The following is a 25105-nucleotide window of genomic DNA, read 5'->3' as shown; positions in this document are numbered from 1 at the left end:
CAAGTGCCACATGGCTGCCGCCCAAACCCAAATATCAGGCTCAGCGAAATGCTAGCTACCCTGGCCCAAGGGTCAACCAAGATCAGGCAATGAGATATAAACTTGCTCAGTCTGCTACAGCTTTGCTGTTTTCTACCTTTTCTGTTATGAGACCAATAGAAGGTTGTTTGATTCCGAACTAAAACAAGTTGGCAAGTGGTGCCCTCAGTGCCCCGTAGATTTTTAGTAGTAGTTAATGGTGCTCACCACCTTGCAAAAGGTGGTTCTTGGGCCCTTAGGAGAAATAGGATTGTGAAGGTGTTATAGGGCAGGCCACCCTGTTAGGGGGCTTATTCCCTCACCCACTTACTTCCCTGGTCCTTCTCGCATGAACAGAGAGCAACAATACCCAAAGTCCAAAGGTGCAAACAATTCGATGTTTATTGGGGTGAACTTCCAGCAAGCATGATTCCAGTTTCCTTCCTTAGTATCCTCCTTCCCAGCTCTGACACCACAGAGCCTTACACCTGTGTCCCTGTTCCCATTCCTACCCTTAGCCAAACATGATTCCAACTTCCTTACTCCCATTCCCTGTTCCCATTTCCCCCTTTAGCAAAACATGATTCCAATTTTCTTACCCCCATTCCCTGCTCCCATTTCCCTCACCCTCCCACCCACCCCCACCCCCACCCCCACCCACTTCCTCATTGACTACAGATTATATAGTAAAACTTGAGTTCTGCTTAGCTATACCTTAACCAATCATTTTCCTGAAATTTAACTAACCAATCCTAACATATTGTAACATGATTATGTAACCAATTATATCCCACCACCTTAATTAGTTTACACCCAGCAAAATTAATTATACAGCAGACAGGAACAATCACAGAACCAGACAGAGATTATACAGACAAACAATAGCAAAGTGGGAACTATAATGACAAGACAATACAGAAGTGAGGATTTCACATCCCAGCTATTGATAAGTGAGTTCTTGCCAGACAGGATGCTATCAAACTAAGTTTCCTTTTACATTTTCTAGGCACTTCCCTTTCTCTGGAGGTGATAGGAATACAATCCTGTCCTGATCGTGCCTAACAGCCCAATAGCGCCTTATTTCAATGTGACTAGTTTGGAATGTGAGGATGTGACCGTTCGCTTCCCAGCTTATGGCTGCCTCTGCTGCTTAGCCAAAGGCCTTAGCCTAAGAACAGGGCCTCAGACTGTCACAGTAAGAGAAGGCCCTTACACCAGCAGACAGTGATTTTGATTCTTTCTTTTATACCTCTATAATTAGCCAAGTGATAAGAATACACCTAAATTCTTAGAGTATAGGCCTTTACAGACAGGCCTGAATATCTATAGCCTAATACACCCCAGAAATGGTGCCCTGGCTGACCTTTACCTTGATTTCCCCTCACCTGGAGTATAAAGAAGTCTAGTCAGACCTTCAGGTACTAAAGACTGCCCCCTTTGGAGGGTCTCATTTATTAACAGAAAAGGCCAACACAAAGTGTAAGTAAAACTTTTATCCCCAGTGTTTTAGCTGGGAGACAGAGTCAGTCTTACTTTTTGTCACACCTGAGTCCATTGCTTGCCTCTGTCCAGGTCCTTTACCAGCCGGGTTCTCTTGACTCGGGTTCCTTTCCTGAAGTCTGGTCTCTTGCCACTACCTGAGAAGAATCTTTCCCCAGAGCCAGAGGTCTATGGAGACCTGCCAACCATTGCTTTTCTCAGGAACAGCCTGTGGTTCCTGACAGGCTGGCCTTCCTGCCACTGTTTAGAGGTCCCTTTACTGGGACCAGGCCTTTCTGGTGGCCTGCTAATTGTAGCTCTCCCTTAACGATCTCCTCTCTCTGGGAGCGTACCTTGTAGGTCCTTTCCCCAGTGAGCTCCCCTGACCGGCTTCCTGTCCCTGGGAACAAACATTTCCTCTGTGGGAGACTTCTCTCTAGGAGCACCTTCTCCATGAGAGTACCTACCATCACTAACCCGAAATAACCTTTATACTAGGTCCAGATGTTCGTTTACTAACTAACCTTTAAGTAGCTACCCGGGGCAGTCAGTTACCCCTTAGTTGGGTGTTCAGAAGGCAGCTCCAGGAAGACTGGGCCCTGATTCCCCTTAAAGGGGCCAGTCGCCCCATGACAGGAAAAAGTTCTTATTCAAATGTGACTATCTGACAGTAATAGAGAGAGAGACTATGCAATGGGAAGTGTCGGGCAAACTTAACATAAGATGGTGCTACCAGCCTCACCTATAACATACATACATATATGTCACTTGAAATCGAATTGCCATTTGCTATGGATGTTCATTGTATCAATATTTTTCAATATCAATATGTGTGAAAGACATTCTGTAAAGGCCATCAGAAGAGAGGGGTTACTTTAGACAATCATAACAGAGAAATGTGCACATTCCTTAGCCATAATGTGGTTATGTAAATCCCTACACCTGGTTAATAATAACTCTTAGCCAATCCAAAAGAGAAATAATTGCATCATGGTGATTGAGAGATAATCATATGGTGATTGGTGGACACAGCCAGGGAGAGGATAAAGCTGTACATTGTATGTCTCAGTAATTGTGCAGTCTCCTGCCACGCTGACTGGCTGCCACAATTCCACTTCTGCATAATGTCTATGAAGGAGCAATAATGGTTCTGATTTTCCTTTTTTTGTTTTTGTTTTGCAGCTGGCGATTTTCATTTTATCTCACTTCATCCATTGCTGGATTTATATTTCTATATGATGTAAGTTAATTTGGGGGAGATTTTCAATTTTTATCACACTTTTAACAAAATAAGGGCATATTCCCAAGACCTTTGCAGTCAGTGGAAGATTTCCAGTTGACTTCAGTGGGCTTTGGATTCAAACCATAATGCTGTTTTATAAAGTATTATAATCTAAATTACAGCCTACTCTTTTCACCCAGATTTTATTTACATTTAAACTTACTATTTTTCTTTCTCAATAAAATGTAATTTTACGTCTAACCAGCATTTTAAGGAAGAATTGCAGAAATCATTATTGTCAGGCAGTGTTGTGTTATTTAATAGATGGGTGGGTGATGGTTTTACAATGTGCCTCACAGATTTCATGTAACGTGGCCATATTTTCAAAATCAAATACCAGGAGACTTTTGTTCTAAATTTTTTAGAGTCACATTCAGACAAAAAACAAAAGAACACTTTTTTTTTTTAAACATTCACTGGGGTTGCTGTTGTCAATACCCAACATCAATATGTGTGTTCTTGTTGTTGGAGTAGAAGATTTTTCCCTGTAAGCTAATGTTCTGAATGAGTTTATCATAAAACACTGAACAGATGTCATTAACATTCATTTTGAGCAAAAGAACAGCTTTGATAGTTTAGGTGCTCATTTGGCATTTTTCTTCACTCCAAGCACTGTTCATCTTGCTGAGTGCTTGTTCTGCTGGAAAGTTTGTGCCTGATAAAGACCATACAAATTCTAATAGCTGTAGCAATGCTGTTGAACAAACTGTACTTATCATTCAAGACATAGGATTTCTTTTATAAAATGGAAAGGTGAAACATTTCAGGTGCCCCCAAAATCTCCCAAGACATTTGGGACGTCATATGAAGAACGGGGACTGGCCTATTAAACCTGGGACACGTGATTGCGTTAGGGTACAGTTGATAAAGAAAATGTAGTATGAGAATATAATTGATAATCCTGCTTCATCCTAGAGTCACTTTTTAAATGCTTCTGAGCTAAGATTGACTAACTGCTCATTCTTTGCATGGTTCTGTCTTCCCCAGAAACCTTGGTTTTATGATATATGGCAAGTGTGGGTTGGCTATCCATTCCAGGTGAGCTCTTCAGAATTGTTGCATTGGTCAACACAGTATTTTTGTGGTTTTCCCCAGTGGAGGAAATAGCCCTTTCACAGTTTAGATAGATGCATGGGCTTTTAATATAAATAAACTACTTCAGTTTCAGTTATCAGATATGTGAATATGTTAAAATTTTAATTTGTAAATAATAATGATGGACTTGATTTATTTTCACTGGTTTGCAAATAAATGCAGGTGCACTCTGCATATAGAGCAGGTCACTGACAGAGAAGGCATGCTAGAATCTGGAGGAGCTGAAGAAACTGGGAGTTTTGCCTGAACAAAGCCTGAAAGATTTGGCTCTCAGAATGTTTTGCTCCTTAATAAACCTCAGAACATTATTTCAGTTTTCAAACTCAGATTAAGTAGAAGAGCAAAAGAAGGGTAAATAAGTCCATGGTATTTTGTACTCATTTGTTGCAATGCATTGAAATGACTAGTGAAAAAATGAATATTTTCTTCCTTACAGTCCTTGCTATCATCCCAATATTGGTATTACATGGCGGAGATTAGTTTCTATTGGTCTCTGTTGTTTACCCTTGGTACTGATATCAAAAGGAAGGCAAGTATTTACAATTATTTGCAAGCAAAGTCTTTGATTCTCTTATGAGTGTTACTCTTCTGTTAAGAAAACACTGTGGCAGGTTCTGAAATAATCACTGCTTGAACCTTCGAGTCAGTAGCTATTTGATGAATATGATATGGCCAGGATGACCCCAGCCATCCCTTGCCCCCTCAACAACAAGTGGTGGGGGAAGGGATGAGTGATATCTTACCCCAAAGTAATCGGTCTGTGTAGCCAGGAGTAAACCTCACCTCTGTAATATTTTCTGTGTGTGGGTATGAGGCAGGGAGAAGGACCAGGAGTATCTGACCCCTGTAATAATTGTGGGTGTACTAAAAGGTATCCCTTGCCCCGGCAATAAAACAACATCACAGTTCTATCAAATCCAACAAATGGGGAGGTTGGGACTAAAAGCTTGATCCTTCCACTCCCAAACCACAGGCTTTTACCACCTGAGCTGAAGGAAAATTCCCATACCTGGTAACAGTAGCAGGTCATATAGCCTCTCCATGGGGTGAGCCAGTAGAGCAGGGTTTCTCAACCCATGGGTCGGAACCCAAAATTGGGTTGCCAGAAAGTTTCAAAGAGTCACACAGCAGCTCCTGTCCCGCAGGGAGGCGAGCCGAGCCAGCCCCGCTCCAGACACTGCAGCCTCTGGGGTCCCAACACCAATCAGGTTTAGCCCAGACATCATGACAACAGGAGTCCAGGTAGACCAAATTTGAGTGAGAGACACTGTAACCCCATGAGCCAGGTCATAACTCCACTCACACAAATTTGGTCCAATCAGGACAGCAGGGCCAAACCTGAGTGATGCTGCAACTCCAGGGGTTGCGATGCCCAGATTGGAGAGCCGCGCCCAGCCAGCCCCACAGCACAGGAGCTGCAGGAGATGCCACTGTGGGATGACTGCGAGGCAGGACCCAACCCCTCCAGTGGGCAGGATCTGACTAAACCCACTGGGCCTCCACCCCAGGCTTATAAACATTTACAAATGGATCCTGAGCCCCAAAAGGCTGAGAACTACTGACGAGAGGACAGCATCACTCTAGAGCTTGTGCATACAAAGCCGGTGCATTGCACGCCCTCTCTGCTTCCGTTGCAACCTCCAGTTTGATATCCCACCAGTGCCTGCTGTGTCACTACATTTGTTAAATGTCCGTTTTAGAAAGTAATATTGTTTTCTTTAAATTTTTGGTTTTTATTTTATTCGTAGGACTTTATGGCCCATGTCGTTCACCATTTGGCAGCCATTGTTTTGATGGCCTGTTCTTGGTGCAGCAATTACGTTCGTATTGGGACCTTAGTGATGATTGTACATGACACTGCAGACTTCTGGCTTGAGGTAAACCTCACATTCAATTTTTATCGCTCAGGTTTTGTTCAGTGGCAGGTTTTTTCCCCTCTTTCCCCCTTCCGTCCCCATTAAGAAATGTTTTTATAGATTTGTAAGGCCAAGGGGACCATTCGATCACCAAGTCTGACCTCTTGTCATTGAATAACTTTGGGCAGTTGAAAACAGACAGGAAGAGAAGTCCTGTAGTGTGAAATTAGGGCTAGAATTTCAGCTGTGCACCTTGATTGATCTTCTTTTGCAGTTAAAATTAGACAAAATTGGCCAACCTATGGGCAGTTTGTAGCGATGGGCAAATCTTAAGAGGTTTGGTCTGGATTAGCATCTGAAACGTTATCCAGACTCGCTTAACTTCTTATTTGTGGCCTGATCCTTAACAGTCTCTGAGTGTGGCACTCCTGTTGAGTTCCACAAGATGAAACTTGCCCCTCTGCAGCAGGGCCAGCACAAAGTGGTGCTTACGTCAGTGGAGTTACTCTAGATTTACACCAGTGTTACTGAGAGCAGAGAATGGCCCATCAACCTTTGTCCACACTTGGAAACAGCCCAGATTCGGTCAGTTGGGGCCAGTAATTGGGGTAGCTGCACTGGTGATGACCCTCTAAGTGTAGACACGGGTTTGCTGCGGCTTTAGGAATGAGACAATTCTCAGTTAACTCAATCGGTAAAAACCTCATTGTGACAGACGCAGGCTTGGCCAATACACTGGGGGCTGAACCAGGGACTTCCAGAACTAAAAGCATGAGCCTCTAGAGTTTGAATTAAAGAGCCAAGCTGGAACAGACTCATATCCTCTGTGGATCAAGCACTGAGGGAGACAAACCAACATGCCCTTATCTACATGTAAGGGGTCAGCTCTGGTGCAGCTATGCTGATTGCTTGCCACTGATGGCTGAATCAGAGCTATTCCTGTGTGTGTAGCAGGGCCTAAGTCTCCCCTCTCCTCTGTGACTGCAGCCCCTTTAAATCTGTTGCAAACCTGGGGAATGGAAGGTCTTGCAATTAACTTAATGTTCTAATCAGAGAGTTGTTGTAAGGCCTTTCACATAGAGTCCTTTCCTTTTGAGATGAAAGGAACAATATCAACATGGAATATGTTTTGTTATTATTTTATCAAGTAACATTAAAATGGTTGCTATTTTTGCCAAAGTGGATGGGAATTCTCTTTAATCTAAATTCTTAATTATAGGAACTTAAATAGGAGCTATTTCTGAGGCTAATAAATGTCTCTGAACATGTTTGGTTGGTTTTTATTCAATTTCAGTCAGCCAAAATGTTTAATTACGCTCGTTGGGAAAAAACCTGCAATACTCTCTTCGTCATCTTCTCTGTCGTGTTCTTCATCACACGGATTATCCTTTTCCCTTTTTGGTAAGTAACATTTGGTTCAGTCACAATTCCTGTTTCATTTTCTTTTCAGAAGGAGGTTGGTTAAGGTTTGGATGAAAAGGAAAAGGAACTGGATGTGTTGTGGCTTCAGGAGAAGATCTGTTGTTATTTTTCAGAGGTCAGATTAGCAACCATTAAATGATAAATACAAGGGGGATAGTACCTAATCTTGGCTCATTAAAATTCTTAAGATGTGCAGCGTAGCTTGAGTTTACTACAATGGATTTTATGTAGCATTTTTCAGGGACACCAGCTGGTTATATTAATAATATGCCTGCATGTTGATTGCCCAACCCTTTCTTAATTCTCTGTCACTTTCTGCATTTCCAAAATGCCCCTATGTTTTGTCTTCCTGGTTTTTATTGGTGTGGGTTTTTTTTTTTTTTTTTTAAATTAACTGCACAAGTGATCTCCAGTCATTTTGCTTTATGGAGTCTTATGTCCTCACTCCTGAGTTTGGAAACAGTAAATGAAGCAACTGAAGAGTATAAAACAAAAAGAAACAGCCTAGCTATGAAATTGAAGATGAGGCTCAAGAAAAAATAAACACATGAATTAATTAACAAAGAGTCAAATCCTAAATTCCTTCAGCATTTCACTGGAATAAGGATTTCAGGATTGGGCCTAGAGACTGGGGGGAATTAGCATTGAAAATGATGAAGAAAATCTTTTGAATAGCAATGTACATATCCTACATACACTTTCCTGTTTGGCGATAATGGAATTTTTTAACCATATTTAAACCATTTATATGCAACTCTCAAAATGCTTGGCTTCGGAAGACCATTTTAATAGCATACTGCACATCTCAGTAGAGCCAAGATTTATTATTGAATGTTTAGACTTTGCAGTTTTAAATATTTTGAGTACATAGCAAGGTGATGAAGCTAATCAGTTTAAAATTTAAAAAAATCTAAATATCTCAGGCATGCATGTTGTGTTCCTTGTTTTGTAACAATTGCCTTTACTTTTCAGGATTTTACATGGCACATTATATCTGCCTTCCTATTATTCCTCAACAATCGTCATAGCGTATTTCATCTTCAATGGGCAGCTTCTAATTCTGCAAGGGCTCCATCTTTACTGGGGCTACTATGTTCTCAAGATTTTGAATAAATTCCTGTTCCTAAAGGTAAGTAACTCAGGCTTCTGCTGAAAGATGTGGGAAACCTCAAACGCTGAATTGTATCTTTGATAGATTTACACAAAGATTCTTACTTTTTCCTTCACCCATTAGGACCAGATTTTCAATGAGGCACCAAAATAAGGGAAAGATTTTTCAAAAGTTGCACAGCATCCAGCAGCTCCGATGGTGACACCTGTGACCAGATTTTTATATGGACTCAGTTCCTCATGCTCTGAGCCCTTTTGGAAATCTGGCCCCTTATTTGATGCTTACATGGGAGCTGAGCCTTCTTGAAAATCTGGCCTCAAAGCAGAGCTTTTTTGAAAAAGTGGAACCTAGTGTAAGAAATTATTACTTGTCTTATGAAAATGAGCAGGTCAACCTTCTAAAGAATGAGAGGAAAGGAGAGGAATCAAATCTTTCAATGCCATATCAAGATAAATAAGACAACTTGCAACCAAAGTTCTACATGAGTGTCTAACTCTGAGCTCCAGTCCCTGCATCTGCTATCCTTACCCATTATAATCTTGGATATTAGGAAAAAAACCCAGATACTGCCTTATATCATGAGACAGTAAAACTTGTCTTTGCAATACCCAAGAGACCAACAAGACTAATTTGCCTAGTGGAAGTATGCTTGACCAAAAGTTGAACAAACGTCTACTGGAAATTAAATGGCTAAACTGGTTGATTTAAGACACAATATGACTTACTAGAGACAATCCTTAGTAAAGGCTGCCCTCTATATCCAGATCAGTATTAACTGCCAGACCTTAAACTGGTGTAAATTGGTATAGCTCCATTGAAGCCCATAATGCTACACCAATTTACACCAGTCAAAGCCCTTAGAGTGTAATTGCTTATGAAGATAAAACAGTTTGCCATTTCCTAAGTTATTTTCCCCTGGCTCTGTTCATTTGCAGTTTTAAATATTGTTCCATGAGATGTAGACATATAAATGGATAAAGTATATTTTGCTGTTAATGCACTTCAGCCTAGAGCCACAGAATGAGTGTCAAGATAAGGATTGAATGCTGTGGTGCAGTTGGTTGCATTGCACATTTCTAAAACAAAATACAGTGGACTCTCTTGTAGCAATGTCATTCTCTCCTTTCCCTGCTCCCCCCGAGATATTTTATTCTAAACTGAGGCTCGCTTTAACTAGAATTGTGTAGTGCATTGAAACACTTGGGAAGTTTCCTTCTATTTTGAGTTTCATTACAGAGTTCACGCTAAGTGAAATCCCGTCAGCAGCACACCAACAGAAGACTAGTGCACCATTTAAGGCTATAAACTAGCTCCACTGTGAATGGAGGGTTCCTGTGTGAAACTGGCAGGAGAGACCATTTTGTGAGGAGCCATTACCATTTGAATGCCTAATGGTGTAGCTGTTGTAGGGAACTGTGCAATCTTTTCACTGTAGCCTAGGTAGGGACAAAAGCAGCATTTAAAAAAAGGATCTCAGAAGAAATGTTTAACATTCTGCTAATTACACCTGTGCCACTCTCTATCGAAACTAGTGAGTTTTTCTGAGGCTTCAGATTATGTAATTTTAAAAGGGCCAACAAGCTCAGTTATCTCAAACAGTTAACGCTTTGGAACATCTTAGGAGAATAGAAATATTCCATTCTATTTTTTTTTATTATTTTACTTAGAATAGAAATGTGTAAATATGCCACGAATTACACCCTGGAAAGACCTAGTCAAGAACTTTGCTCAGGCACAGATGTTAATTAAGAAAGATGCAGAAAACAAATTCCTTGTAAATCAGGAAAATGCAGATGCCCGGAACGGAATACTGAGTGCAAATGAAAAGTCTATATATTTCTGGCTTATATAATACGAGAGGTCATGGCGCAGGAAGTGAGTCTCCCACAGTACGGCACTGAATGTTGTGTGTTCCTCCCACAGGGGAGTGGAAGTAAAGGGGGAAGAGGGTGCAAAGCGCAATTTGCTTTCAATTTGCTATTAAAATCTGCTCTCCCGGTAGCTTTTTGGGTAGCTTTTTGGCACAGCTCCCGCTTCCCTGTTGGCCAGTGCCATGGCAGGGCACTGCTGGAATGTGCTCATGGACTACAGCGACGAGGGTGGTGTAAGACTCTTTACGGAATAAAAGAGCTCCCCATTTACTTAACTGCTTATGTCTCTGTGAGGGACAGACGTGGTTTATTGTAAGTAACCACTGCCCGGGATTAGCCATCTTGAGCGATAGAAAGGTGTCAACCTGGCAGCCCCGCTGTGGATTTTTTGTTCTTTACACAGCCCTGTGAAAAGTCTGTGTCCAACAGCACTTTTACAGTGGCAGCAGCCGCAGCGCTAGTCCTCTCCAGCCCAGATGACTTCAGCTGGCTTGCATGTGGAGCCTGTTTTCCACAGCAGTGGCAAACTTGGCTGTGAAATCAGCTTGGGCCTCCAAAGATGCAAAGCCAACTTTTAAAAGAATGCTGCTTGCAAGGCAGCATCGTGAAGGATATAGAAGGGGCTAATACTTTTTTTTTTCATGACACATTTATTATTCACATATGCTGTGCCAATAACTGTTGCTATTTTAGTGGAGTACCAGTAAACCGTCACCCTTGCATTAGCAAAGGTTTTAGTTTCTCTGCCCAAAATGAAGGGAATTCGTTCAGAAAACAGGCCATTTTTGATATTGTTTTAAAGCAACAGCAATCTGCTTAGAATGGGAAAACTAGGTCACTTTTGAACTGGGAAGAAGCTGTTGAAGATGATCAGCTGCATGAGGCCAGATCCTCTGGTGGGGACTCAGCATACCTGAAGCACAAAATGTTTCTAAATCACCTTTGCATCCCCTGTGACCTGACCAGTTCTGTGTGGGCTGGATCCCCAGGGAAAATTATAGCCGCTCCACTGTCAACCGCTCCAAGGCTCTGTTCCAGGAGCTAGGAATCTACCTACCTTTCTTAGGTCCTTATGACTCCCATTACCGGAGTATGTGAGCCACTTCATGATCTTTAATGGAGTTATCCTCACAACACCACTCTGAGCTAGGGCCGTGCTATTATCCTAACTTTGCAAATGGCAAACTAAGGGACAGAGCAGCTAAGCGACTTGCCCAAGGTCACACAGGAAGTCTGTGGCAGAGCAGGGAACTGAAACCAGGTCTTCTGAGTCCCAGGTTAGCCTCCTAGCTGCTGAAAAAAACCTTCCTCTGGGTTGGAATGGTAAGGAGACCCTGTTCCTACTCCCTTTTCCCCGGCCATAGCCTCTGTGCTGGTAGCCAAGTGATTAGTGTAGGGAACCACTGCACCACCTAAGGAACCTCGGGTAGGGAGGATCCTCTGATGGCTGGTGTGTTGAGCTACTTTGCCCTGGTCAGATCAAAGCAGAGAATCTGGTGCATACATAATCTCTCTATATCCATATGGGCAAGAACTTAAAGGAACAGAACAATTGCATTTCTCAGGCAAACTTTATGAAAACTTTTGTGAAACACAAAAATATTTCATAGTATCATAGAAGATTAGGGTTGGAAGAGACCTCAGGAGATCATCTAGTTCAACCCCCTGTTCAAAGCAGGACCAACCCCAATTAAATCATCCTGGCCAGGGCTTTGTCAAGCCGGGCCTTAGAAACCTTTAAAGATGGAGATTCCACCACTTCCCTAGGAATCTCATTCCAGTGCTTCACCACCCTCCTAGTGAAATAGTTTTTCCTGATATCCAACCTATACCTCCTCCACTGCAACTTGAGACCATTACTCCTTGTTCTGTCATCTGCCACCACTGAGAACAGCCTAGATCCATCCTCTTTGGAACCCCCCTTCAGGTAGTTGAAGGCTGCTATCACATCCCCCCTCACTCTTCTCTTCTGCAGACTAAATAAGCCCAGTTCCCTCAGCCTCTCCTCATAAGTCATGTGCCCCAACCCCCTAATCATTTTCGTTGCCGTCCGCTGGACTCTCTCTCTAATTTGTCCACATCCTTTCTGTAGTGTGGGGCCCAAAACTGGATGCAATACTCCAGATGTGGCCTCACCATTGACAAATAGGGGGGAATAATCACTTCCCTCAGTCTGCTGGCAACGCTCCTACTAATAAAAACGTGCAGCCCAATATGCCATTAGTCTTCTTGACAACAAGGGCACACTGTTGACTCATATTCAGCTTCTTGTCCACTGTAATCCCCAGGTCCTTTTTTTTGCAGAACTGCTGCTTAGCCAGTCAGTCCCCAGCCTGTAGCGGTGCATGGGATTCTTCCGTCCTAAGTGCAGGACTCTGGACTTGTCCTTGTTGAACCTTGTCAGATTTCTTTTGGGTCAATCCTCCAATTTGTCTAGGTCACTCTGGACTGTATCCCTACCCTCCAGTGTATCTGCCTCTCCCCCTGGCTTAGTGTTATCCATGAACTTGCTGAGGGTGCAATCCATCCCATCATCCAGATCACTAATGAACATGTTGCACAAAACCAGCCCTATGACCGACCCCTGGGGCACTACCAGCTGCCAACTAGACTTCAAGCCGTTGATCACTGCCCGTTGAGCCAGACGATCTAGCCAGCTTTCTATCCACCTTATAGTCCATTCATCCAATCCATACTGTTTTAACTTGCTGGCAAGAATACCGTGGGATACCATATCAAACGCTTTGAATAAAATACCTTAGACCTGCTCCCTTGCTCACACGGCTTCCATGCACTACTTGTGGACGGAAGAACTACTCAAGCAAGTAAAGCCCTGCAAGGTCAGACACACAACCATTTCTCTTGGGTGACTTTTGTTGGAAACTTTTTTTTTTTTTTTTGCAGGGTCACTTCTTTTCTGTTTAGGTGAGGGAATTGCAGTACGGAACTGCTGGCAGCCATCTTCCTGTCCAGTGGCTTTTGTTGCTAGTGTGTTTCTGTAATATTGCCCAATTACATGGTTAAATTTTATCCACTTGCATCAGGTTTCAAACACCTCTGAAACATGTCTAGTCATCATGTCACCATATATGAGAATATTTTAGGAAAACTGAGGAGAAGAAGAAGAAGAAGAAGAAGAAGAAAAAAGCATATAGAGAAGCATGTACATATGCACTGATTTAGAATATCATACCAGGAAAATGCCGTGGAGATTAAACATGTTGTTCCCAACATCAGAAAGAGAGTGAATGTAGAGGCCACTCAAGATGATCTGCCACCGTACACAAAATTTCAGTGTGCTGCCCTACTCGTAGACCTACAACAGCAGATTTGGCCTGGCTGCTGCTCCGTCATAACAGAAGGGCAGCCAGGCCAAATTTTAGTGACCTGGGATGCATGGTGGCAGATGAAGATGTAAAGTATATGTTGAAACCGTAATAGACTGAGTTGAGGTCTTAAGGCAATAGTGCTTTAAATCCTGAAAATATGCGTTGTTGGGAGACAATGGGAGGGCACTCCAGGTGAGTCAGCTGGCTAAGGGCCTGATACAAGGCTCATCAAAGACAGAAGGTAATGGGTGGTCTTTCAATGGGCATTGGGTCAGATCCTCAGTGTGATCAGAAATTATTTTTGAGACTCTTGTAGCTTTCTTAATTTTTAATATATTGCTTTCCAGCTAAGCAAAGAGCTCACTCCTAGTTAGGGTTCATGATGGTCACCATTACCAGAAGTTACTTTCCCCTACACATAGAGCAGAAAATAACTGTTGTTTCTCACATACAAAAGTCATCCTTTAAAACATGCCAGTTTCCTTAAATAATACTACTTCCATATTTGCAAAATCCCCTAGATATTTCTGATGGACCAGTGGTTTTTGCCTCTGCCATTTCAGATGTAAGCATCCTGGACCACATCCTTACTCAGTTTTTACTCATTCCTTACTCAGACAAAATCCCAGGGTAGAGTTCTCTTGGATGAAGATTAAGCACAAGCACAAATCAGACTAAATATAAGAACAGCCATACTGGGTCAGACCAATGGTCCATCCAGCCCAGTATCCTGTTTCTGACAGTGGCCAGCACCAGAGCTTCAGGGGCAGTGTACAGAACAGGGCAATTTTGGAGAGTTCTCTACCCCTGTCTTCCCTTCCCAGCTTCTAGCAGTCAGAGTTTTATGGCCACCCTAAGTATGGGATTGCATCCCTGACCCTGAATTAGATTAGCACAGTTTGATTTTCTTTAGGAAATTTTTTGGTATGGTATCTGAAGATGGGCATGGGGAGGTTGGTGTGCTGGTAATTAACAGTTAGATCTTTCTTATAGATTTTCAAATTACCCCGTGTTTGGGTGTAAGTCAGCTACAGTTTTTTCTGGGAGCTTTCCATCATGTAACAGTCAACTCTAAATTGGCCCCCTTTCCTTTGGGGCCAAGGTGTTCTTTATAGTCTGAAGATAAGGAGCTAGCCAGTCAGGTCAGAGAGAGGCTCATATTCCCTAGTAAAGGGAAATGAGTTCCTGTTTGTGCCTTTCTCTCATCTGCAGTGTTTCCCATTCTGTTACAACAAGCAGTCTAGTTAAGACCCAAGGCCTGGTCACAGGTTTCACTTACAGGATTGCCAAATTCACCTGCAGGGGAAAAGGGGAGGAAAATGTAAATAATAAGACTGATTGCAGGCCCAAGTGGTGTTTGCCATGGCTATGGATGCTGGTCTTTTACTAGTTCATACACCTGTCTTAGACAATAACCATGATGGTTGCATGTTGTGTTTCTCTGGGAGAAAGCTTATTGCTAATGAGTAAGATAGGATGCTCTGCACCATCCAATAGCCAGGTCTGCACTGTCCCCATGCCTCCCTTAGACCACACAATCCTTGTCATGGATCCGTAACACAGTGCTCCACAAACTGCATCATTCGAAAGGTGTTTGAATCCCCATCACCAGAATCTATAAGCACTTACATAGGGAGAAAATTTCGGATAGTTGAGAGCTCTTTATCTAGCCGACAAAGACATAAAAAGATCCCAAGGCTCGAAGATGAAGCGAGAGAAATTCAGACTAGAAATGAAGCATGATTTTTCTTTTAAATGAGGGTAAGTAACCTCTGGAATAATTTACCTAGGGTTGTGGCAGATTTTCCATCATTTGAAAGTCTCTCAAGAAAGCCTGGATGTCTTTCTGAAAGATATGCTCTAAGTCAGCCATAATGTATTGGGCTGGATTTGGGAACCATTTGGTGAAATTCTAAAGCTTGTGTAATGTAAGAGGTCATGCTAGATGCTCATAATAGTTCCTTCTGCATTAACAACTGCATTACCTTGTCATTTTAATGGGTTTTTGAGTGGAGCAGCTGTCAAAGAAGTTTAATACAAACCTTCTGTAGCAAAGGAAAAAAACAAACCGTATTTCTAATGTTAGCGATAGCTGTTTTCAAAGCTGCCTTTAACATACTGATTGCAACAGTTGTTTTCCTGTATCATATCTTGGACTTGGGTTATTGTCAATTATGCTCTAGCTATAGCTGAGATTATGCTTTTCAGGTGTTTGGGACGCCTACACCTGCTTGGGCTAAAACTGATGGAAAAAAAGTAAGTTGCATGCATTTACTCTGAATGCTTCCTCAAGAAATGGTCCAAATTTGTCTGGTGTCTTTTGAAATCTGTCTGTATCTCTTTGTTAAGCCAGATCTTTATATACTGACCCTTTCCCAACTGGTGTGTCAGCTCATCTGTTCTGGGTTTCAGATAATGATCCAATTGGGATAGCTCATTGATTTTTCTGAAACCCCTACAAAACCTCACTCCTCCAAACCCCCTCTTTTTCTCCCCTCCCTTCCAGTGGAGGGAGCTCTCCACCTCACCTTTTAAAAATGCACAAGACTGTACATTATGATTCTGAGATACTAATACTCTATTTCTGTTCAACCCCTGTGCTGGTCTTGGCTATGGGCTTCAGTTCCCACCTTTGACTGGCAGGGAGACAGACCATTCCAAAGGTGGAGGAGTTTCCTACTGAGAGGCTGCTAACTGGACAACTTCAGCAGGCTGGCTCCATCTCCTTTCTGCCCGTGCAGGCTCACGATGGGTCGCTGCTTCATAGAGGCTCAAGAGATTACTAAGATGATTTCTACCACCTGTGGCCCCTTTTGACCAGCCAGTTTCATTTGCTCAGAGTACCAGTCATGTCGCACCTAGACAGTGAACTCTAAGCGTGAAATAAAGATTCCAACCTTGTCTTTGAAGAAAACAATCAAGCTGATGCACTGGAGTGGCAGGAGATCCTTTTTTAGTAAGCGCCTCCCTCTCCCCACCCGCATCCAAGTGACTTCTGTGTAAGTGGCTGTGCTTGCACCAAGGAGGCAAAAGAAAAATGCGTGATGCCAGGCCAGCATGTCTGATTAGGCGTCTGGGTCAGTTCAGCTAGCCTGGGCAGCAGAGGGCAAAAAAGAACCCTGCCTGTAATTATTCCTCCTCCTGTGAGGTGGAGAAAGGTGAAAGCTAATTCCAGACATAAGTCTCCTGCTAATATAGGCCTCTGACCACAATCCGTACAAAGAAAAGAAAGAATGAAAAGAGAAGTGTCTGCCACTGCTCGACTTTAAAAGTGGGTGAAGCATGTGATTCCTGTTTGGGTATTGAGGGTTTCAAACAAGTCCGAGATCCTCAGGCAGAAAATTTGGGGAAACAAATCAGGCAAGTGTGGAACTTTGTGTCCCTCCATCCATCATCTCCACGGTATGCATCCGATGAAGTGAGCTGTAGCTCACGAAAGCTCATGCTCAAATAAATTGGTTAGTCTCTAAGGTGCCACAAGTACTCCTCATCTCTATGGTGTGCATCTCCCTGTGGGATCAGCCAAGGAGACCACCTTCTGTGATAGATCCAGCTTGAGACACCCATCTAGGAAATTCAGGCCATGGTAAAGGTTTCAGAGGACAGTGTTTCAGAGGCTGCCAGGAGCCTCATCGCAAGACAAGAAAGCTTTTTACCATTTGCCTCATCTCTGCCAGGACCCTCTCCTCTGAGGTAGGGATTGCCTCACCTTGACAAGAGTGGGAAACGGTAACTCCAGACTGGTGTGGTGCCTGTCTTTGTTCACTGTCTTTTCCAGCCTTGCCACAAAAGATTCCTCACAACATTCATCAGTCTCCTGGACTATTTGGCCTGTTTCCCATTGCAGCTTCTGTTGATGGTGTTCTGTCAACAGCAAAGGGCAAAATCTTCCCTAGCCAAATCTCTGGAGATCTTACAATGTGGCATGGCAAGGGGCTAGCTGTGGCATGCTGATAGGCCTGTCTGCTTGAGGGGTTGGTAGATAGGTCCTATCCACTGATGTCCAGGTGCATCCAGGCAATTTCTAAGTTCAAGACTCAATACTATCCTGTCTTTTCTTCCCTGCAGCCTCAATCTAGTTCTAAGGAGGCCTTTGTCTTTTTTTGAACTCCTTTGTTACTCCCCTTGAGCTGCTCTTGTTTCCAGCAAAAATTATTTCTTGCTGTCTGTAGGCTATGGAGCCTTCTCTGGAAGTCCACAGGATGATGTATTTTGAAAGCCGAGCAGTGGTCGGAGGAGGAGGTGGGGCTGTGAGAAGAATGCTCTTTTATAAAATGTTTTGCAGAATTGAATCATTGGAAAACCATTGAGGTTTCTTTTTTTAAGTATTCATTTTTTTTAGACTGATGCAAGGCACAAGCAGAAAGGGAGATTTTTTCCTACCAGTTAATCAATTTCTGGGAAGTTCCCTGCACCAAGGGTGGTTGTAGCTGGCAGTTATTCTTCGGGATTCTCTTTTTTCCCTGCACTGGGCTCTTTGCTCATAGCACTGCTGTTAGGAATGTTAACCTGCTATTGTTATTATTAAGTGTTATGTCAAGTGAAAAGTGTGCAGGAGCTAACCTGCAGAGGCCCTCCAATGACATTTGGAGGAATAAGAGCTCCACCTACTAATTGAGTCCTCCACCTGTCAGTCAAGATTTTGAACAAAGTCCATTGGTGCAGAAAATTTCCAAGAAACATGACTTGAAGGTAGGAGAGTGTCTTTTTCAGAGTTTGTTTTCACAGAAACATTGTACGGACAGTTCTGACTAGTTTGTTCAGGATCACTGCTTGTCACCATGATACACATTGGTAATATTCTTATCATTCTTCTGTCAAGGACTTAACATCACAATCCCATCGCCAATGGATTTAACCCCCCCCTTGTTTGCCTGCCTGCATTCCCTCTGAGTTAGGCATCTTCCTCTCACCCTTGTACAAATCTCCAGAGGGAAGTATAGCCCTTCAGTTTATAGTGCAGCCTTCAGTCTTGTACAGGCTTCTTGGTTGCCTACTTGTGGATCCATGTAGTAAGAGTAGCTATGGGAGGGAGGGCCTTGGAAGACCTTCACTCTTGCAGCAGTCTGGCAATGTTTACCTGAAAGTCCCATCTTGTTAGCAGGTGTTGAACCAGCTGGAAAATGAACTGGGTTCTACTGGCTCTTTGAGCAGTTTTCCCCCCACCTGCTTTCAGGAGTAGTGGAAGTAGCTCTCTAGGAGAGCACCTCAGAGATGCTAGTCATGTCACTTAATGCCTATCTGGAAGGTTCTTAGATACCACAGTGATGGATGCAGCATAAGAGCCTGAATATAACAGCATAAGATTTAGGCTCTAAATGGAGGACCACTGGGAGCAGCTGTGCCTGGAGAAAAGATTTGGACTGGATTTTGAGGTGTTCCACTTTGAATTCCTTCCAGGAATAAAATCCAGGAAAAGGGTAAGTTTTTTGACCTGCTATTACTTGTGTGTTAGGAGTTCACACATTTCAGATACTAGTTAACTTCAGAAAACATGTAGGAAGTACTTAATAATTAGAGATGGTTTTAAAAAAATAAATTTCAAAATAGTGAACCATTTTTCACTGGAATTTCAAATTTTGACCAGCTCTGTTAATAATTTGCTCTTCTATAGCACCTTTCATCAGAGTAGCTCAAAGCACTCTATGAACATCTGTCAAACTTCAGAATGCACATCTGAGTTAGGTATCATTATACCCATTTTATAGGTGGGTGAACTAAAGCAGAGTGGTTTAGGGATGAATGTTCAAGCAGTTGACCAGAGTAGCTGGGCAGATGGATGATGGGGCACATGCCTAAGGGTGAAGTAACCCTCCATGTTTTATCATGCCATATGCAAATGTTGCAAGAGGAGGTCTGTGCAGTGATGAATCTTCCGGACTCAGTCCAGAAAGATGGGTGTGAATTCCCTCAGTGCCCCTGCTTTACCAGCTGTGTCATATATGGAGTCATGCAGACTCCATAGTGCAGCAAACCCCCCTATTTGACCCAGTGTTTTCAAAGGTACTGAGTTTGACTTCAGTAGGAACTGCAGGCACTTAGTGCCCTCAAGAATAAAAAATCGTATCTGTAGCTTCTTGCAGTCTACCAAATGTAAGGCCTCCTACCCTAGCCAATTCAGTAGAAATTTGCTTTGTTGATCCTTGGCCATAAATTAACCCAGCTCTAGTGAAGTCAATGGGGCTATGCCAGTTTTCACTAGCTGAGGATCTGGCCCAACAATTATGTCTGTCTGTCTGTCTGTCTGGCATGAAATAACTCCTTTTTGGTAAATCCCTGATCTAAAATTTCTCTGTTCGTGAAAATTGCCAGCTCAGAGAAGGGGTAGATGTGGATCAAACATCAATTCAGTAATTGCCTTTCTGGTCTCAGTATTCCTCAGGCCTTGGCACTAGCTGACAGCTTTTATTGCTGCTCTTTTTGTGAGTAATTGGTTAACTTCTGTGTTTTAATTTCCCAGGAGAGTATTTATGAAATGCTCTATTTGCTGGTTACATATACTTTTAAAACATTAAATTAGAAAACAAACAGACACCACCACCATCACAACAAACCTTAAACTCTAGCCAGCTTTTAGATCCTTCAGTTTATAATTCAAAGGAAATCTGAAGGGATTGGGGGATTTTTGAAATGTGTTTCCAGTTCACAGCAGATAGTTAGGAACCTATTTCTCATATTTCCATATGAACTCCCAGTGGGGCTATGCTCTGTTAAACTGAATAAAAAAAAAAAAAGCCTTGGAGAACACTAGTTGTATTTAATTTAAACAAAAGGAAATGTCTCTCTCTCCTATTTAAAGTAGATAGACCGTTCAGGTAAAGTCCTCTCCACAGTACTCTTTTTGGTTTTTTGAGTGGGTTATTTTTTGTCCTGGAGTAATTAGTGTAAAGCCAGAGCCATGCTGAAACGTATACAGCTTTAATTTAGGCACAAACAGGTTGGGTCCCATCTGCTGCCTAATGTGGCAAGCCATTCATTGCAGCCATGTAAGTAACCAGAAGAGCTCTAAGTGGAGTCCACAGGCCCAGTGGGATCCCCAGAGTTCTATAGTGTGCTCGATGGTTATCATTATCATTAATACAGAGGTGCAGCTGCTAAGACTGCTGCTCCGAGTATGTTGTGCTCTATCTTGATCCATGTGATGGTCTCCATCTCGTGTCAAGTTAAAACATTACATGTTGAGACTTGTGGTCTCGGTGTGCTGTATTTTCATCATACAGTGGTAAAGATGAGGCCAACTGGGGTAATGTGGCCAAGTTTGTACCTGATGTAAGTGATAACTAAGGTAGCTATTTTCTCTAAGATCATATCTTGTGGACATGCAGGGATTCTTTAATTACTTCTGTCTCCCAGGGTTGAATGACATGCTCCCGTATTAGGAAAACCAGAAAGAAATGTATTGTGTAAGAGGGAGGCATTTGTCATTCAATTGGTTAGATATTTTGCAGGCTTTGAATAGTTATTATCATTATAGGGATTATATAAGAATGCTCATAATCAATGTGCTGTTTCAGGTACTCAACCTAAATGCAATACTATACCTCACTAAGTAAAGAAAGTCAACGTGCCTGATAAGCTGTTTTGTAGCTAATCAAGCATTCATAATAAGGAATAAAAGTGCATATCCTGATAAAGGTTCACAACACCGAACTCTTTGGCTTAATGCAAGTTTTTGTCGTAGGGTAAAAAAAAGTTCACTTTACAAAATGGCATCAAAATGCTTATTATATTTCTCTTTGTTTCTTTGCCAGCTGTGGATTTAAAATTGGAATCATTCAATAAGCAGTGGGACATTATGACTCACTCAGTACCTCCTGGGCTTTTGACATTATCGTAAAGCCACGTATACTCGAGTACAAGATTTAGGTAGTAGATTTCAATAACACAACCAGGAGATTTTATTGAAACCACAGAGAACCTGATTAACTGAAAATAATGATTGATTTCTTCTGAACAATCAATGTATTGTAGCTCTAGTTACTTATATGTTGTGCTGAGTGGTAATACAAGTGATATTTGGTAAGAGAGAATTTATTCCTTTAATTAAAATCCGGGACTTACTGTAACAGTTACATCTAAAATCTGTTTTATTTTACCAGGTTATTCTTTTCAATATTTGGGGAAGTAATGTAATCATTTTTTAACTTTTTGCTCTCGAATCCCTGTTTGAGTACACCCTGAAAACTCTGCTTGGGAAGCATTGGGAGTTGAGTGTGGCATAGAAGGGGAAGACTCGGCTAAAGGCATTTTGTGGCCACAAGATGCTCAACAAAATTAGCATAAAGATTCTGCATCTTACTATGAAAGCAATGAAGGAAACAGTCAGACGATCCACATTCCAGTGAGAATCATAGTTACCTACATTGACTAGAGAATGATAAGCTGAAAGGAAAATAATTTGTCCAATAAAACCGTCCGTGCTGGAAATGTAGATCAGTTTGCTTCAATCCAAATATAGGCTGCTTAGATTCCTGTGCAGACTAGTCACGTTAAGTCATAATGTTAGCTGAGTTACACTGATTGAATTGCACATGTTGAGTTTAGAGTTTTATCAACATTATAGTACTATTTGTTGGAAAGTTACCACGCTCTATCTATTGGGACTGACTTTTTATTATCTCTCGGTTTTTTATCTTTGTATTGTAAGATGCTGTGGAATGTACTGCCCTTAATTTAGAAAGTCAGGATCCAGTCAACATCTATTTAGATTTTGAAATTAAAAAAATGTTCTAAAGATAGTTAAAGTTGTAAATAGATACGTGTTAAATCAAACCACCATTATTGAGCACATTATTGTTATAACAAATGACAAACATTAGAAAGTATGGAAATTCTGCATAAAAATTCACAAGTTTGAAGGTCAGATAATTCAGAGGTTGTAGTTCCAAAAAACTTAAACATCATAAAGTCAGAAAATAAATATAGTAGTTAAGATTCAAGCTTCAACCTCAGATTGGCTTCCTTGTCCCCACTTATACACCTTTTTTGGTGGGAGAACCCTATTATCTGTGTGAGAGAAATTACATTTATCCTGAAAATACCAACTATAGAGCCACAAATCATACATGTCTTCATAAGATGGACCTGAGATTTCCCTGTGCCTGAGATGGGTGTGGGTTGTATGATCATACAGAACTACACTATTGTAATTCATGCATGCAACGGAAACTTCTAAAGAAACATACGTGTTTTCTGTTGTATGTGTGAATTACAATATGTGTTGTACAATGATGTAACCCTGGCTCATCTCAGGTACAAAGTGTGAAAGAGCAAAGGGAATGAGGGTGCTGACTGCGGGAGACTTGGAACCTGGAGCAGGCTTGCTAAATGAGCTAACCAGAGATACTGGCACTGAGAGGGAACCGCAAGCAGATGGTTCCTTATAAGAGAACTGAAGCAGTTGTTCGATGGAGCTGACTCTGGGAAGTTTACAAGGGAGAGTCAGCAGTGAGCGGGGCCACTGCAAGCCAAACCCCCTGGCGGGTCACTCATAAAAAAGGAAAAGGAGTAGCTGGAGGAAACCTTTTGCTCACCCAGGCTCCATGGTAAGAGCCATGCCTTCTGACAGATTTTTGGGAGTTTTACTTTTGAGTTATTGTCTAAATAAACCCCGACTCCCATGAGGGTGGTGGTTGAACAAGCAAGTGTGTGGAGTCTCTGTAAAAGAGCCTGAAAGATGGAGAATAAAGTGCAGAGCAGAGGTAAACCACCCACAAGAGGAAGTACAGGGGGAGCCCACGTATCTGCAAAGGGTCTATAGCTGATATGAATACAATAAATGTATAAACAGGTAACCTGTGGCCTGAATCTGAAGTATTAGATCTCTGATCAATAGTTAAAGAATGTGTGTACAACCATCATCAGAGCAGCAGCTGGTATCCAGCCTGTAACTAGTTTAGTTTTCTAAGGCTGTGGTTCAAATTTTCCTAACTTTCAAATGTTTGTTGTTTAGCCTTAACTATAAATTTCTTATTTTAAAATGTGTAGTGTAGAGGATTGCGTAGTATCCCTTTAAATCCCTCTAGCAGCCCTTCCTGTCTTCTGCATTTCAGAAATGGCCAGAACCCTGCCAGAGAGCACTGTGTACATATGTAGCTAGACCTTGCCTGTTGTGTATCATGAGTAAACACAGTTATTCAGACCCCACTGTGCCCGGGGAAGGGGATGACTTTATATTAGCTGTTGAATAAAGAGCAGAAGACAAACCAAATGTTGGAGTTTTGTTTTGCTTGTTAATGATTATTTACAATCTTAACTATTTTAGGGGAAGTGGGTGTCTATTTCCTAGTGTTACATTTTAAAATACCTGAAAATGATATCTGGACAGTTTTCTTTCGGTAGCAGACTTAATACTGATCCCCTCTGGCCAAAGGTGGCCCCTTATGCATTTGAGAATGATTGATTGTAACTAGTCTAGAAGTAAGACAGAGAGACAATAAAAGAAGTGCTTCCTTAGGTTTGGTCTATACACGCACAAGTTGTCACTTTAAGTGTACTATACTAAAATTAAAGTGGTACAACCCCCTTTAGTGTCAATGCAGTTATACCAATATAAAAGTGCTTATACTGGTTTATCTCATTCCCATGAGGAAAGGGAAATAACTGTATTGGTATAAGGTACCTTTTTATCAGTATAACTGTGACCACACTAGGGCTTTTACCAGTGTAACAACTCGGGTAAACGATCTCACATACCCTCAACTTTACAAGTATAGGGCAGTCTTTGTACCTGTCGCCTCTACCACACTGAATGAGCCTTACCTCTGATCCCTGACAGAAGTGAATGCCTTTTCAAGGGCAAGTCAAAGATAGGCTGGAGTTGGCATCTTGATATATCAGAACTTCTCTTTGGGCTTCTCTATTCTGATCACGTCCGAGCCGTATGACTCACCAGACCTTTGCCTTGAAAGGCTGCTAAGATTGCTCAGTTTTTTCTTTTCCCCGTGCCATCCCTGTAATGTTTCTAATTCAGATCTGTACTTTGATGTGGTGACAGTTTAAGACTGAAGCGTGGGGCTCTGACAATTTGCAACATGGTTAGGTTCTACTGAACACAGACTGCCCCGTTAGGGTGGATGATGTACTTTTCTACTACTTGCCCTTACTCTTTTAAGAGCTTGGAAAGTCTGATGCTAAGGCTGCATTGTTGTTTTTGTATCAGTGTTACTATATGTTTTTGTTTTGTTTTTGCCTTGCTGACTGCTTTGGCATTGTCTTCCCCTCTGCTTTCACACGTGACACTTCGAATATTAGGTAGCAGATACTGCGGTCAAACCCTAGGGTTGATACTCAGGCAAAGCTGCCATTGGTTTTGATCAAAGAGGACAGGAAGGAAGAACACTGCCCTGTGTACACCAGCATTTGGAAGCACAATGCCTGTGAAGGCTAGGAGTTGGTTGGGAGCATGCTCATCAGCAGCGCGTGCTTGACCTTGATTATAGCTATAACCTGTGCTCCCCTAAGTCCAGTTCTGCAGCTGCTTGCCAATGGGCTGGGCGCACTCTGCCCAGACAGTCCTTCACTGAAGTGGTAGGTGCCACTTGCAGCACTCAGGCAACCCCCCATTCTTCCCCCTTCACTGTGCTTACAAGCCTACATCACCCACACTGGCTATTCCGGCAAAGGAACATTCAGAATAAGAG

General features: G+C 42.2%; 1 protein-coding gene across 1 annotated transcript in view; it reads left to right on the top strand.

Moving 5' to 3' along the window:
• Positions 1–25105, top strand: part of CERS3 (ceramide synthase 3) — a 74669-nt gene that overhangs the window by 37869 nt on the left and 11695 nt on the right. The window contains exons 8-13 of the mRNA XM_048866799.2: positions 2680–2737; positions 3767–3817; positions 4311–4403; positions 5623–5751; positions 7025–7131; positions 8125–8281. Of these exons, the coding sequence (XP_048722756.1) occupies positions 2680–2737; positions 3767–3817; positions 4311–4403; positions 5623–5751; positions 7025–7131; positions 8125–8281 (595 nt within the window). The remainder of the gene's footprint in view (positions 1–2679; positions 2738–3766; positions 3818–4310; positions 4404–5622; positions 5752–7024; positions 7132–8124; positions 8282–25105) is intronic.

This window comes from Caretta caretta, chromosome 10 (assembly GCF_965140235.1).
Source record: "Caretta caretta isolate rCarCar2 chromosome 10, rCarCar1.hap1, whole genome shotgun sequence".
Lineage (NCBI taxonomy): Eukaryota > Metazoa > Chordata > Testudines > Cheloniidae > Caretta > Caretta caretta.
Note: the sequence above shows the minus strand (reverse complement) of the source record. Positions and strands in the feature narration are given on the sequence as shown.